Here is a 16,628-nt window from a genome sequence, read left to right as displayed (position 1 = left end):
TGGTTTGAAAGCGGAGCACGTGGAGGAAAGCCACACAGACATGGGAAAACATGCAAACTCCACACAACCTGAGGCCAGAATTGGACCTGGGTCCCAGGTGCTGTGAGGCAACAGTACTAACCACTGTGCCACTGTGCCACCCATGTGGTGGAGAAATAGAAGTTATTCAATCAGTCAATCTTCTTCAGACATCAAGAGTCTCAATAGTGACTGAAGAATCAGCAACAAGCCTGTGCTGAGTTTTCTAAGAATGTCTGCAGAAGCACATGCCAATCAGGAAGCAGTGAAGATACTGGTGAGCATTCATCTGGACCTTAAGATCCTGAGGACAGAGGTGCCACCCAATGGGAGCTGCCGCAGCATCATTTGATGAAAGTAGTGCAAATGAGGAGCAATCCTAGAGTGCCAAGGTGGTAGAGGAACCAGGACAAAGGCAAGTAATGTTTCTTGGATAAGGGGAGAGAGAGGGCTGAAGCATCAGAAGAAAAGGAAGGGATTGACTGCCAGTGAGAAACCCAAACCCTCAATCCCACCACTTCACCTAACAAGTGGATAATTTGGTCTGTTGGGTGTGCTGCATGATGATAGACCTGTTTTCAGCTCCCAGTGCCAGTAGGATGAGGTCTTTAAGTAGTTTTAACTGGCCATGCAAGGACTCAACTGATGGTTGAGCAGTAACCTATAGGTTCTCACAACTAAAGACAAATTCTCGTAGAGCTGAGAAAGCAGCAGTTAAAGGGCGTGCAACCAACCTGCCTAATTAAATATCGTACCTGCCTCCAACCGCAAAGATTTTGCCCCATGTTTCAAGTCAAGACCTTTAATTAGAATTTGAGGTCGCAACCTGAAGTGTTAACTCTGTTCTCTCTCCACAGTTGCTGTCAAATTCACTTTTCCTTATTAGTTTTTAGCAAATCAAAATCTTATACAAGTTTATAAATTCACATTTACCAACCTTTCTAGCAGTTATTCAGTTACAATTATTTAGTTATCTCTTGGCAGAACCTTGCTCTGCGTAAATAGTTGCCATGTTTTTCTAACTTATAAATGTTAGTTATAATCGAAATACAATCATTGGCTGTGAAGTACTTTGATCCTGAGGATTTTTCTTCTCTTCATTTAAGCATGCTGATCTTCAGTTTATAATCACTTGAAATTGGTCATTTACTTGTCCTTTCTTTGAGAAGCTTAGTTAGAATAGCTTGGTACGACAACATAGTATACTGTATACAGTTCACATCTTCCAAATTTTGTACCACATCATTACAAGAAAATTGGGATCTCAATTGGACAATCCCTGAAAATCAGTGTGGAAATCATGCTACATGATTAGCCACAACTGCAGGCTGAATGCAGGCAGTACACCAACTTGGACACCTATACTTTTGAGTGACATGAAGGTTCAGCCATTATTGTCCATGCTGTTCAATGTTTGAAAGCGATGGTAACAAAAGCTACTGCAGCTCCAACCTCTTAAAATTAACCTGTACTCTTACAGCAAGGTAAACTGTAAGTGGGGCAATGCGGGGATTTGTGACTAAAGACAATCTCACCTGGACAGAATGTGAAATGACACAACAGGGGGGAAGGGGATCTCCAAAATCTTCAGAGGGTGCACTGGTGGTTTTCATGGAGATGGGTGAAAAGCAGGAAAGATGTCCTGAGGGCACAAAACGCATTGGGAATAAATGGCCACAGAGGTCAATCAAGTTGTGAGGACCTGGATTCCATACCGCAAAAGGTCAATGACCTCACAAAAGTGATCAACCAAGAAGGTGATGAACGTAGAGAGTGAAATGTTCTGCCCTCTTTGGTGGTGAGCTCGGAGTTAGGAATGATATTTAGTTAGGTTAGACATGGCGGGGGGGTAGTTCGACCTTGCTATCCTTCAGCTTCCTCCAGAATTACGTTCTTGAGCGGAAGGTACACGATTGACCTTTCATGTCAGCTACAGGCAGGCAACCACAGCCAGCATGGAACTGAAAATACATAGACACCCTGCCACCTCCTGGGAATGACTGCATCCCTTGGTAAAGGCCATTTAGTGCTTGGTTGAGGTACTGGACATCAGAAAGTAGGGCACTCCACTAAGTGCCACCCTGTGAACTTGTTCCCAAACCCCTTCCTGCACCCCTCTCCCTGCAATTTCCATCCTAACTAAACCTCCTCCAAGCTCCAGCCAACATCACTTGTCTGTGGCCTTGGCAATTTCTGCGTCTTGGTTCTCTGTCCTTCCAGAAGCAACCATGGGCTCCCTTAGCAGCTGCTCAGCACAACAGATTCTGATTGGTTAGCAGCTCTCCATTGGCAAAGTATTTTCATTCCTGGGAAAGGCCTCTTGCTGGCCTCATCACTGCCTGGTCAAACTGAAATTCTGACAAAGGATCACAGGTTTCGAAACGCTAACTCCTTTTTCCCTCTGCACAGATGCTGCCAGACCGGCTGCACTTTTTTTTCTGTTTATGCTTCATGACACATCATCTTATAGCTAATGTTGCATCTCCCATTGCAGCAGAAACAGCAGCTATTTGACATCTGAAGCGAAAGCTCAGGTTCTTATTATAAAAAGTCAATTTCTTGGCATGCAAGTGCAGGCTGCTGTCATCATGGCTGTGAACTGGGGTTCAAAGAGGTTTGCAGGATATCACAGCCACTCAGAATTCTGTCCTCCAACAGAATAGGAGGATTATGGAGCTATCACTTTAGGACAGTGGCAGTGGCTTCATGCAGCATGAACTTTTTAGCCTCTCCCAGGATGGGAGCATTTGTCCTCCTTCCCCCCATCCCCCCAGCCACTCTGCCCATGCCCTGGTGTTGCCTTTCAATATGGCTGCCACCCAAGCAAAAATGTTCCACATCACAGCCAGAGGGCCACAGCGGCTCTAAAGCTGTCCTCTAAAGCCAACTGCTGTGGAGTCAGCAGCCTTCCAGTGGCCATGGCACAGCCACTAGGGTAGCTAGGGTAGCTTCACCCAGTGCAGAGGAACAGTCAAAGGCACTAGGCGAATAGAGAGGGAGGAGACTAACTGACAATTGTTTGCAATATGGCATGATTTCATTTACAAATGTGAACTGCAGTGTTCATTTTGTAATGGATTTTTCTTTTGCATTGTGATCGAGGGGATGCTAATGATGGAGGGAATGTAAGATACGAGACTGCAGATGACTGATGAATTAGAATACTGACATCATAATTGTAAAAGGGCGACCAAGACAGAAAGATTGCCCTCTCCCTTCTTCTTTCTCTTCTTCTTTCTCCTCCATGTGTCATGCTTTTGGTCCTCAGCTGGTTGCCGTACATCTACAGGTAAGGGTAACTCCACCTATTTTGGGGGAGGTTGAGCAGCACACAGTTGACCGCCAAGATGCTGGACACCTACTCTGCCAAGTACCATAGAGTGGCACAGGTAACAGAAAGATTGTTTCAGCGTGCCAAAGGTCTGCTCCACTCTGTGGTAATGTGGCTTTCATTGCAGGTACATTACACACAGCAAACTGCCACAGAATGAAGGCATCATGACTGCTGCCAAAACACTGAGCACTGACCTATGTAATTCATTTTGTTGGTCACATACCGTCTGGGCCTTCGAGGTGATGAAATCCCTTTTAGTTCCAGTGTACAGCAAAGTTGACTTTTTGTGTTCTGAGGAAAAGTCATTAACCTTAAATATTCACTTTGCTTTTCACCCTTAGATTCTGACTGTCCTACTGAGTATTTCCAGCATTTTCTCTTTTTTTATTATCTCTGTGTTGACATGTGGTTCCTGCAGAACCATGTGTACACACTATGGGGAAGTGCTGGCAAAGCTGTTCACTCTTCTTGCTTATCCTTGACAAGTGAGAATGAAATATAGAGAGGTCCTTTCGAGGATAGAGGGGTCAGTGACCTCCCTTACACAAGCACAGATAGCAAACTGAGATATTGCAAATATATCCAGCTCCAATGTAGTCCTTGCCCTGTTCAGCATCTGAGATCGTGACTATAGCTTGTGCCAGGTTTCAGTGAGTGCACGTTATTCTTTGCTGAGGCTCAAGATACAGAATTTCCCCCCAAAGACTCTGGAAAATTAGGTGTCACTGCTCCTTTCATCTCACTTCTGGTTACATACTACTCCATGAGCATTTTCCAAAAGTCAAGAACGCATGCATATCTGGGAGCAACAAGCTTGAATAAAAGCCTTGAAGTTAGAATAAGATCCTCACCACCTGAAGAACTATTCCATGTGGAATTTTGCAACTTGCAACAACAAAGAACCAAACACTTTTAGACTTGCAAAAATAGCTGGAAGAAACAAGCCAATAACTAACCTGTTGACCAACACTTTAAACAGTGGTGGTGAGTCATCCTTCCTGTGTCAATGTGTGTTCAGCTTTGATGGGTAAAGCGATGATGTTGGCTGTAATTTTGAACTATAAAATAGTCATGTTGGCATTAAATCAGCATTCACGTCCCCTGATGTCAAGACTTACCGACTATACATACTTCAGTGGATGCCCAATGCATGTGCTCTAATGCCCTCATCAACATGGTGTCAAGTGTGAATGTGCCCATCAAGAATTCAGTTGCACATGTGCTGCAGGCCTATTGTAACAGTATTCCTAGCACACAAAAATCAGGTGATAATAATAAGGATTTCTCCTCTATTATCTCCTCGATAAACATTCAATATGTTTACTGCATGTATCCCACATCACACTCTCTTTCCCACATCACTGACTGTACTGGATGGCTAAATCAAGGGTTAGAAGCAATTTAGCATGGCTGAATGAAGCTTTTATGAATGGTAGTACAATTAACTTAATCGACTTGACAAAACAAGCAGTCACTGCCATATTTTGGAGCCCTTGCTAAAATTGCTAATACCTAACTCTGGTCTTATCTGAATTAAAACCAAAAGGTACATTTTGTAAAATTAAATTATGTGGGTAAAACATTTAGTGAATCTCCATCTCTTCATTAGTCAGTGCCTTTTTGTTCCTCCATCTGTGTAGCAGCAATACACTTATTACAGTTTCAGTGAATTTACAGTAACAAGACATTCCCTTGACAAATTAATCACTTCCCAAGCATTTTATCATATAAATAAAATATCACCTCTGGAGGGAAATCAGTTAAATCAGTTGATTTAACCCATCTATCAGTAAAGCCTAACGTGCTCCCATTTCTTCCAAAACAGATGGACTGTCCTTCTGAACAGGGACAATTATAATGCATTTCAGAATTGAAGGTGCATGATGTGGGTTGCTGAACATGTAGGGAATGGCAGTACATGGGAGCTGTAGTGTGTAACGTGGGGGTTACTTGATTCCACAATATATGCAGAAAGCTGTGCTGATTGTAACAGAGCTATTCAGCTGGAGTGATCTTATTGGCTTGGAGGGGAGAAGCCAATCAAGAATCGCTCTTAACAGCTGGTCCATGTGGCAATAAGACACCAGAACCCTTCATTGAGAATGAGCTGATGTTATTTCCATATCATGACAACTAATTGAGTTTCTGATCTGATGCACACAAAAAGTGAATCAATTCCTTTCCTTTGAGCCTAAGGTGAAAATATTCTCTTTCATGGATTGCTGGCAACTGTTGGATTATTAAAAAGTAAAATCAGAAATGATGGCTGTACAAAATAAAAATGGAATATGCTGCAGATTGACACAGTATTGCCAATACTGACAAAGATGAGATAACTTCTTTGCAGAAATGTGGATCTATGTTTTCTCCTTCAGGTACTGACGTCCTACTATGTAGTTCAAGCATTTTCAATATCTGTCCACTGGCTAAAATGTATACTGCACTCCTAAGACACATTGTGCAGCGGCAATAGATTAAGACAGCTATACTGCAAATTGCTCTCGAGTGACGCTTGAGCCAATCATTAACATGAACCATTGTTTTTAATTTGATCAGCTCACACACAGAACTGCTTAACAAGCAATACTCCACATTCCAAACCCAAACATGAATATTCAAAACTTGTTCAGAAGTTTAGTGATTTCTGGTTAGGTAATCTGCATACATCATTATGCAGCACATCCAATTTTCAACTAACCCTTTGATTATTTCTGAAGCTACCTGCTCCAGTTGTCTGAAAGGTTAGCAAGGTTCTGCCCTCTGCCAGAGCAGCAGCTGTGACCGTACAATTGGTTGCAGGATCCCACGGCTAAATAGGTAAATGCTAACACTTGTCAATGAGAGGACACAATTCTGCATGCAATTCAGTTACTCATTCTATAAACATATATATGGGTTAGATTTGGTTTCATTATAATGTCTTGTGCAGTAGAATAACACTCCAGCACTCACTGTCCAAGGGTCACACTTGAAAAACAACCATTTGAACAAGGTACTGAAGATTCATTGCTCCCATGGAAATATAGCCAACAAAATATCTGTCCTGCAGTGAGAGGGAGGGAAACAAGAGGGAAATAATGAAAGAATAAGTCACTGCACAAACCAGCAGGAGACACAGAAATTTACCAGAGGTGCATCCATGGAACAGCCTCAGGCTACCACCCAGAGTCCAACCCAGTTTCAACTTGGGTATCATTCAAATTTTTATCAACAAGCTGGGGGTAATACCACTTAAGTCACAATAGCATAAAAATGATCTAGCAGCCTCTAGTGGCTAAACAATATTAGCACTGCAGCACAAATATATTTCCAATTGGTCCATCAGATTTTACACCCAGAAATTCAACACTCATAAGCCCCCACCCACCACCGTGCCCCCCCCGCCCCCCCAAAAAAACTGACTTAAAACATTCTTAGAGTGTCAAACTTCATATTAAAATTACTTATGTGCAAACTAATTGAATCATTTTACATCTTCCCATGCAGCTGCTTGAAAGAAGCCATAGGTTTCTCAAATATGCAAATTGGAATCCTACAATCAGAATTAAAGTATGGATGTTGAAAGCTGCCAAGCAAGTTTTACTCTCTACTTTTGATTATCCAGGAGAAGCCAAAACTCTGTGCATGTATTTGGTGCAAGTCAATTTGCTTGGTCATACTCTCAGTAGGTTCTAGATCCAAGAGAGGCAAGTTTCAGATCTCAACCAGTTAGAATTTGTGGATTTGGAAGTATTGCAGTTTATATTACTGTGAATTCAACATATATTAAAATCCACATCTGCTTGGCCAAAGTTAGATTTCCTGAAAAAAGTGATTTTACTTGATATTGCTGTTCTGAGAATACCCTATAAAAACTCTCTTGTCACGATTCAAAACCAAAGTTAAGTCAAGAAAAGTAATTTTTACTTTACTCTGTCTCTACAAAATAAAAATGTATTGAAAAGTTTTTCTTGTTGTAATGTTCAGCCAATGCACACTTTGCTGTCAGGCAGTAGCTCATGTCCTAACTGGTGAATTGAGGAATTTATTGTACTTAATTCGATGAACTGTTAAACATACAGAGTCATTCTAATCAGAAGGAATACAATTGATTCCAGACATTTAAAATGAACCTTTGCAGCACTAACAAAAGTTCAAGTGTTGCAAACACCTATCAATGTGCAACATAAACTTATGGACAGATGTTGTTGTCTTTAAACTCCTTGTTTGATTCATTTCACCTTTTTGGTGCAGTATTTTCCACTTGTTTCGTTTCCATTGCAAATCCCCTATAAGATTTGCAAAGAGTGCTCAGTAAGTAAATTGGTGACAGGGAATAATAAAATGTGCAGACCTGACACTCTGAAGAGTTTTGAACAAATTTGCTAACAATTAGTGTTCTGTTAACAGGCTGCTGTGCTGGAAATAAATCACATCCTTTTAACTTCCTCTTCCCTACAAAACAAAAGCAAAATACCATCCAGAATTGTTACTCAATACAGACAAAAAGATGCCCTGTAAGGATCCAGGTGAAGATAATTTGGTTGTAATCTCCACAGTGATCTATATACTGTATCTAAATCTAAATGCAAATAGAAGCTTTCAAGCATTTAACGCAATCCCCAGCATCTAGGGTGAGAGCTTTCAGTTTACATTGGCTGCTTAAATAATTTACTCTGCTTGCTTGCCTACTGGCACTGAAGTTGCTCCGGTAAAACCCACAAAGCACACTCTGAATAACCAGATGGACTAACTATGCAGCAGGTGGGACAGATGGCACATAGCCCTGTCTGACGCTGGTCGCTTCAGCGCGAACTAGCTTCCTTCCAGGTATATTAGCGTCAATCCAGCACTGTCAGAATTATGCTGCTTTTTTTGGACACTGCTATTTCATGTTGGAGACTGTGCATTGACCAAAGATCTCTGTCACTGTCCTGTTTGGTTCGGCACGACTTAAAAATTGCTGCAAGATTAATAATTCTACTTTCTTTTGAAATGAAGTAACAGCTAACCTTAATATACATGCTCTAAGTATAAACAATCCAGTGAAATTATTTAAGATGTGTATCAGAAAAAGTGGAGAACATGCATGTGGCAGTCGATTGGGCACCTATCAATACACGTCTTTCATGAATTTTAGGCCATCTTTTTTATGCCCAAAATGACAAAGAGTATTTGTCCATTATATGTCCTTAAACTTTTAAACCTGTCAAGATATAAATCACCTATATATTGCAATTATTCATTTTCTTTTATCAAAGAAGGGTTTGTGGGGATATGGGCCAAGTACTGGCAAATGAGATTAAATTAGAATATCTGGTTGGCATGAATGAGTTGGACCAAAGGATCTATTTCCATGCTGTACATCTCTATGACTATGACTCTAAGTATCTCATAGCATGCTGTGCATCACATTCCTAATTTTAAAAATATTTTCCTTACGTTTTCCTCAGGTCTGTACTATCTCTTTCATTAAATCTCTGTTTGATACTACTGGTCTAAAACCAATGGCTGCAAAGTATAAAGTTGAGTTGGCAAAAGTCATATTGCAGGATATAAATCACTTTGTCCATGCTATTACAAATCCCTGCTCCCTGTTGTGTGTTTTAACATTCATGGCGAGTGAGTTGGAGCATCGATCTTCTCATCAGATTAAAAATACCCAATGTAAAATTTAGAAGATAATTAGATCTATCAACAGATCAACCCAGACTCACAGCCCAAGATTCATTTGACAGGTATTACAGTTGGGTTTGTAATTGACCCAAGTTATTCTGTACCTTTCCAGCTGACATGCAATGGAAACTGTTTCTCATCAAGGCCAGAGTGTAAAAGTATTTGCAATCCAAATCAAATAAGAGCTTGGAGCAGAACACTTTGCAAAAACAAACCAACAAAACCTTTGCGAATTACAGTCTATATTAATTTGATAATCTAATTTTTCTTTTGTTGAAAGCTTTAATAATTTGAATAAAAATTTTAAATGCATTAATTCCTTGGCCTTTTTTTAAACTGGTAGGGAGGGGACCTTCCTAAGGCACCCTGCACTTTGTTTAGGAAACAAACCAAGCCCAGCGGAAGAACGCTTCTCGCTTTGCTTTGGTCTGTTTGGGTTGTCCACATCCTTCTGGCACAAGCCTGTTTTTGCATTGTACACACCAGCTGCTGACTAGATTTTGACCAAACTATTTTGCTTTAGGGAGTGGCTCATATCATGCACACAAATAACCTGATTAGACCTAACTCAATCCGGAAGGAAAATAGGGCAAAAGAAAGAAAATAAAAGGCAATTGGGGTATGAACCGCTGACTTCCAAGACAATGAAAGTTCCTACCTTTGACCCCGAGTTGTTCAATTCTCACAAGCTATCAACGCTAACTATTATCTTCCTTTATCTAAGCTTTGTGTGATAAGTTTTGGTGGCATGCCACTGAAGATCAACATTATTCCGTCAAGACAAATTTGAGATACATACAATTTATTATGCTGATTAAAAAGAATAAGATACCGCAGTGGTTACTGCTCTTTCAAATGTGCTAACAAAATATAACTGTTTGAAGGTCTAATGTATTACATTGAAGATTATATTGTCCACCATAAAATTAAAATCTGGCTTCCTACTCACGCCTGAACTGAGGAATTAAAAAGTACTTGTCAAAAAGGTCCACAGATGAATTACAATATCCACAGGGACTATCCTGGAGTTCAGCAGCAGCAGTAAACTGAAGGATTATGGAATTAGTGCAATTTATAAGCTTTTGCACATAAAAATGTTTTAGAAACAAATCCCAATTTTTTTATAAAACAGTCTTCAACTATCTGAAGTAATTTTGAAACTTTTTTTCAGTATATAAAAAACAAAACTTTGGAGCTTAGAAATGAATTCTTTTATATGCTTACTGGAACAAATTGAAAAAATAACCCTCTGAATTGCATGCTTGCCTAAAGCAGACTGAATGAAAATGAAATTGCTGTACTAAATCGACTTTGGGAAAAGGTAGTCATTTTACGCATGTCTCCTCAGTTGAATTATCCAACACTGTCACAAGGAGAAAAAAAAATGTGAACACTGAGATGCCACAGCATGGCTTACTGCTGTTTGAACTGAAATCCAAAGTATGAATCATTGAGTTTCACTGATGTAAAACTTGGTATTTTATTCACACTGGGTAACAAGCTGCCTCTAGAAATGATTGCCCATACCTATTCAAAATGTATCAACATTTCAAAGCTCTCATCATTTTACAAAGTAGCTGAACAGGACAATTAATACATTCTATATTTTCTGGGTTACCAGATGTCCAATCATGATATAGTAAAGTGTCACAAACTGAATATAACCAAATTAATAAATGCAGTCTTTGCCCAGTAAAATTGTAAAGGCTTGTTTGACTTGTGTCATTGAACAAAAAATATATATCAAGTTGACATTTATTTTCTGAATTCCTGAATTTTGTGTTTGAATATTGTACAAAATTATTTGTAAAAAAAACAAGGTAATGTACAAGTTAGACTAACTATAATGTATGAATGAGTAGCTCAAAACAACACTTGGATCTTTAGCAGTGCTAATGTATAAAGGCACTGTTTGAATTATCTGCATGAGAATTCAGACTGGACAAATGGACAACACTGGCACTGAGCTTCAAGTGAAGCTGGACATATAGTTGTTCTGAAATGTCTTATCTGTGTAACCTGCTGGGATTAGTTTAACACAGTAAAGCCAATTATAGCACTTGCCAGTACGCCAGCTATCTCCAACCTCCTCCCTCCCCCCATATATACACTTTTATGTCTGCAAACTGTCCTTAAGTGTGGAGTGAGCCTTTCCTCTTGTTTTCCAGAAATAATAATAGTACAAATTAAGCCAAGTGTACGCTCTGATTCAGCAGCATGTTGAAGTAGGCAAAGACCCATTCCATTTGTGGAGCTGTGGCCACATGATTGATTGGACAGGTGTCATTCATACTAATGTTAAAACCTGACAGTGCTGATCTGTAAGGCTCTACCGACTAATACAATCTGAAGCCAATTACATCGCTCTATATGGGTACAGTAAAGAGGCCACCGCAACAAAGAGTTGCATCCTTCTCGTGCCACAACAGCTTACGCGGTCATTTAAGAAAAGGCCATTTTGTCACAAAAGAGCTAAATCTGCCTCACTGCATCACCCTTTAACATGTCTTATATCAATTTACATTTTGCTTATACTTGAGGTGACACTTGATAATGGCTGAACAGGTATTTCAATATAAACATAGAAGGGAGAGAAAGAACCATCAGGAATCAACTTTCTTTTTGCGTCACTTAAAGTCCAGGGAGGGAGAAGCAAAGGAAGAGGCAATAACTGAGCATCAAACCAGTGAGATTGTTCATGTCGGAGCTACGTTATCAAACACACGTGAAGTATGATTGGGGACACAGGGGGTAAATATTTCACTGCCAGACAGTATTGAAAGCTGCAATTCATTTCTCTCTCGGTTTAGGACAATGACAATTTAATACAAGGCGAGTGAATGTAAAAGAGATAATATTGCACAAACTGCTTCACTGTAATCGGCTATTTCCTCTGGAGAGCTTAACCACTGTGACACAGAGACACATTGAGCAGATCAAAAATATATTGTTTTTCTCAGACTTTGCAATTAAAATATTATAGCTAGCCTTCTGCAGCTCTATAACGTTTAGTGAATATAAAAACCTGTTAAAAATAGCTTTGGTAGGAAATGAAATCAGGAGTTGTAAAGGTTTTATTTTTACTGCAGGTTAATTACTGTAACATAGGAGGCTCTGACAACAAAAGAGTGCAGAAAAATACATTTAAATGAACACTCTAAATAGCCGTATTCCCTGCAAATGCAAGGTTATTACAAGGTACGTCCTGCATCTTTGGAACATCTGACCTCTTGCAATATTTAAAGCTCTGTGCAAATATGCAAAATCATGCTGTTACAGCAGGAAAAAAACTCCGATATTTTGAGATGTGTAGGTATTTTCATACAGGTTTGTGACGTTCGTCTTATACCGAGCCTGTTGCTGACTTGAACAGGGGCGATCATTTAAAGAGATGAATGATACAATGAAAAGTGAAAAGAACTTGAGACAAGTTGTCAGCTAACTGATATCAATGAACAGCTTATTTCCCCCGTCCCTTTATTTTGCTGCAAGCTGCCATAGTTAAAAATCCTTTTCTTAGATTCAAAAACAAAGACCATGTGTGTGACTTTCATTACACTAAACAGATCATATTTTTTTTTAAAAAATCATACAAATTAGCTTTTAGAGCAAAAAAAGGAAGCTTATTAAATATCCTTACGTCCTTAAAATTAAGCATTCAAAATTTCTGTATAACAGAAACTACATATAGCATTTGACAATGCAGTCCTCGCCCATTCCTTTGGCTTTCTCACATCTTTGGCTAAATTACAAATAGCAGCACAATATGCAGTAACAGTAGACTGCTTCTGGGAATCTGGAGATAATTCAGAGAACATCCGTTGCACAGACAGAGTGGGACATAATCCTGGCACAAAACATGCAAGCAAGCAGCACAGACACACAGGGACATGCACATATACAGCAAACCCCTATAGCCCTGCAAAGAACCCAGAATGGAAAAAAAAAGGTACCTACTCTTCGTCGTAGTGAAGAGAAAAAGATTCAGGAAGACAAAGTTCTACCAAATCCATGTGCGCTCAGCACCATTATTCGAGCCTACACTCCTGGCAATAAATCAAAGTTCCCTGACAGAGTGGCGCAATTAACACAAATGTTCTCTGGTGACAGCCTATAGGCAAAGCCAGCTGGGACCAGGCTCGCACTCTCCTAATCAAGGTCTTAAAGTCCCGATTGTAGCTTATTAATATGAAGCAGGTCTTTACATATGCAATCCCCGACCTCACCAGTCATCGCATTGGTGGGATTGCAGCCACTCAGAGTAAAGCACTGCAGACAGGACAATTCCGACACAAGCTTAGGGAAGCAATGCAGGTACAGTAGGCGGGAAGTCTGTAAACTGGGAGGAGGGAAGCAAAATTCCACAGCCTTATACAGTGTAGCATCTGAACCACAATTTTCTATTAGTCTGAAAACAGTGTTCAAAAAAGCTTAAAGGGACAATATCCATTTGTTTCTTTGCGAAGTTACAGTAAGCATAACTGTGTTAACAGTACGCATTTTACGACAAATCTGTCACAATTGTTTTATCTGTAATAGCAATACAATTTTTGTACAGTAGAAAAATTCTCTTGATGTATATTTACAGAAAGTATTACAGTAAGTCATTTTAGCATTTTTTCATGTAAAATACACAAAGGGGTGTTTTCCTCTATTTAAAGCTGAACTGTCTTTCCCAAAAGTCATATCTGTATAGCTTTGCTCAAAGCAGTTTAGAGGCAAGCACAGTGCTCTCTTTTTCTGAAATGATTAAAAGCTATATCAAAATGCACTATAATCTGAAAGCTGCTCTTAAAGGGCTCTCTTGTCATTTTTACCTTCTCAAAATTTATACGCCTATATTGTCTTATAGTTTTATATACTAACCAGCTACATTACGTACATATTTTCAATTTCCCAATGTGGCCTTTTTTTCTTTCTCACAAAATCAGAAGAAGAAAGCTAAGGTATCACATTTACACCTTCCTGTCCAAACTTGGAAAGTAAAGATTCACTAGAAGTATGATGATAAATACTTCCCCTGTGCAAACACCAATGCCTTTACTGTGTTGACATGAATTGCTTGTTACAGAGCAATACAACAATGTGGCTTGAAGCAATTGTACAAAGGCTAACCGGCGTCAAACCCATTGCAAGAACTGTTCTGAAATACAACTCCTCCAATCATGGTCTCCTTCAAGTGCTGCGAGCTCCAACAGCTGGCTGTCTCCCTGCATTCCGTTAACCCAATGTAAACCCTTTTTACTGTCCAAAAGCAAAGCTGCCTCAGAATTGCTTCTGATGTTAAATTAACCATTCTGCAAGCGCAGTAGTGCTGGCAGTTGCTTTTTTGCAAGTGTTTCCTGAAGATTTCCAATCCAAGTTAAAAATATGTAACAAAGAAGAATTCTGCCCAAATACAGTATAGATAATGACCAGATTCAGTTTAGTTTGCAGATTTCATCAATATACTATTTCATTGTATCTATCCTGTAGAAATGAATTGTCCAAATCCATTTGCCATTCATCAAAGACCAAGTGCTTGCTCCCTAATAATTGTTGTTACAATTCACAGATTTGTCTAACAAAATAGAAAATGTATTTGGAAACTAAACTTCTGCACTTCTTATGTTTCTAGTTTTCATATGTTTTTTATCTTCCAATTTAAATTCAACTTATCCAATATTCAAATCAAATACTGATTTAACGTCATTACTCACATACAAAAAGAATGCCATTTGAAAATGCATTAACTGGTCAATTTGAAAGTTTCTGGCATTGTAGGCAATACAATAGTCCTTTCCCCAGATTTTCACAGCCAAGATACATAAACTCTCCTCACACTACACTTACAGTTAGCTCTTCAGGTAAAACACCACATGATTGCACCAGCTCCTTTGACTTTCAAACCACCCAAGCGAATATTTTAAACAGAAATGAGATGTTTGTTTTAGTTCCAACATATCTCTTTATAAAAAAAACTTGTATGTAAACAATGACAAAACATCTTTTTTTATCCTTTCTGATTATGAACAGGAGGAGCAACCATGCACCTAGTTCCATCAATCGCACATGACCAGCCCTTGATATTGCTATATGCTGTACTGACAGTACATACCGACAATCTACTTCATCTCTGATGTGCTGCTTAGAAGAAATGTTATCATGTGCAATGGCCTGGATCATGTGGTATTGACCACCCCGACACATTTCATATTTATTTGTGTCAGATTCAGCTTTTTGGTGCAACTGTGTCAACTGGCCACATCGAGTACCAACAGAACCTGCAGAATCTGCTTCAGCATAGACCCAGCCACTTTGCACTTGTCAATGTGAGAATTCTGCATCTTTTCTGAACACAAACTTTACATTAACCCAATGTTTGGCAATAAGCGCAGAGGAAAGCATAAGCAATCTGCTGTGTATTCGTATACAGAATACATTTCTTCATAAGGCCAGTGTAAACATGTCATTGTTCAATGGTGTGACATGGAAGTAGTCTCATGACCACACAATGTCTACCATGTAAAAATGCTGCATTTCATGGAGATGGAGCTCACAAAGAGTTTTAGCAACGTCTGCACTTACTGAAACTGGGCACCCTAAAAATGTAGTATTGAACCATGCCACATATCTTTCTGACACGCTGATGAAAGTATTAACAGAAAATTTCCACAAGTAAATTGGCGGCATTGGCTAGTATATTTGTGCCACTTATTATCAGTATATCAGAACTGTCCAACTATTACATCCAACCAGGCAGAACACTCATTAATTGTGGGAAGTACATCACAAATTGTATAAAAATGGTATCACATTCACGAATGCAGAATATTAATTTCTAAATTAATTCAGATTAATATCAACTGCTTCACTAATGACCAATGCACCCCTCAGCATGACTATGTTAACCCATAAAATACTGGTGCCCTTTTAAAATATTAACTTTGTGCAATACTCTTTATGCACTAATGATCTGTAAATTCAAGCACATAGAATGAAAAATGCAATAATTACCCAATTAAAAAATTTTGCTCAAATGGATGTAAGTGTTGTGCTTTGCTTTGCCATGCTGTAAGGGTCACAGGTGTCTTCTTATGTGTACCACAAATACAAAATATTCAATGCAATCTTGAAAAGTAATATTTTAACAAACTAATATTGTAAAATAGAATATGTAACCAAGTAGCAGTGAAGCAATAAGGACCTTCAAATACCGATTAATGTTTAGTGACGCCTTTAATAAGTCAAATGTTTATTACTGAAAGACTGACAAGGAAAATATCAGCTGTTCTGCTTGTGAATGCCAGAAATAATCCAAATTCATTTCTTTTAGATCTGTTTTTAATAAATCCTTGAAAGTACATAAAAAGATGAAGATCATAAAAACAAATTATGCAGATCAACATGAATCAAATAATTGATAAGAGTGGGGGGTACCTTTAGCTGCCAGGTGATAAAATGAGTGTTCCCGTGTATTTGCATCATTTTGTGGCTCACCTTTTGTCTTTATGCACATTTAACAATATAAGACATTTTATTTTGAACAGTTTCTTACTGCCATCATTGTCAGCAGGAGTTTTAAGTATTTGGGAGTGGGAAACCACATCAAAACACAAACTATATTGACCTGATTCTAAAA

General features: G+C 39.0%; 1 protein-coding gene across 10 annotated transcripts in view; it reads right to left on the bottom strand.

Annotated features, from left to right (window-relative positions):
- esrrga (estrogen-related receptor gamma a) overlaps positions 1-16,628 on the bottom strand; it is a 242,178-nt gene that overhangs the window by 89,629 nt on the left and 135,921 nt on the right. The window contains exon 1 of one of the 10 annotated variants that reach the window (XM_060831456.1): positions 12,965-13,186. The exons of the other annotated variants lie outside the window; for them this stretch is intronic. Coding sequence (XP_060687439.1) covers positions 12,965-13,020 — 56 coding nt within the window. The 5' untranslated portion in view covers positions 13,021-13,186. Of the gene's footprint in view, positions 1-12,964; positions 13,187-16,628 lie in introns of those variants that run through there. 10 annotated transcript variants of the gene reach the window in all.

Source organism: Hemiscyllium ocellatum, chromosome 10 (assembly GCF_020745735.1).
Source record: "Hemiscyllium ocellatum isolate sHemOce1 chromosome 10, sHemOce1.pat.X.cur, whole genome shotgun sequence".
Taxonomy (NCBI): domain Eukaryota; kingdom Metazoa; phylum Chordata; class Chondrichthyes; order Orectolobiformes; family Hemiscylliidae; genus Hemiscyllium; species Hemiscyllium ocellatum.
This window is presented reverse-complemented; position numbering and strand designations above follow the sequence as displayed.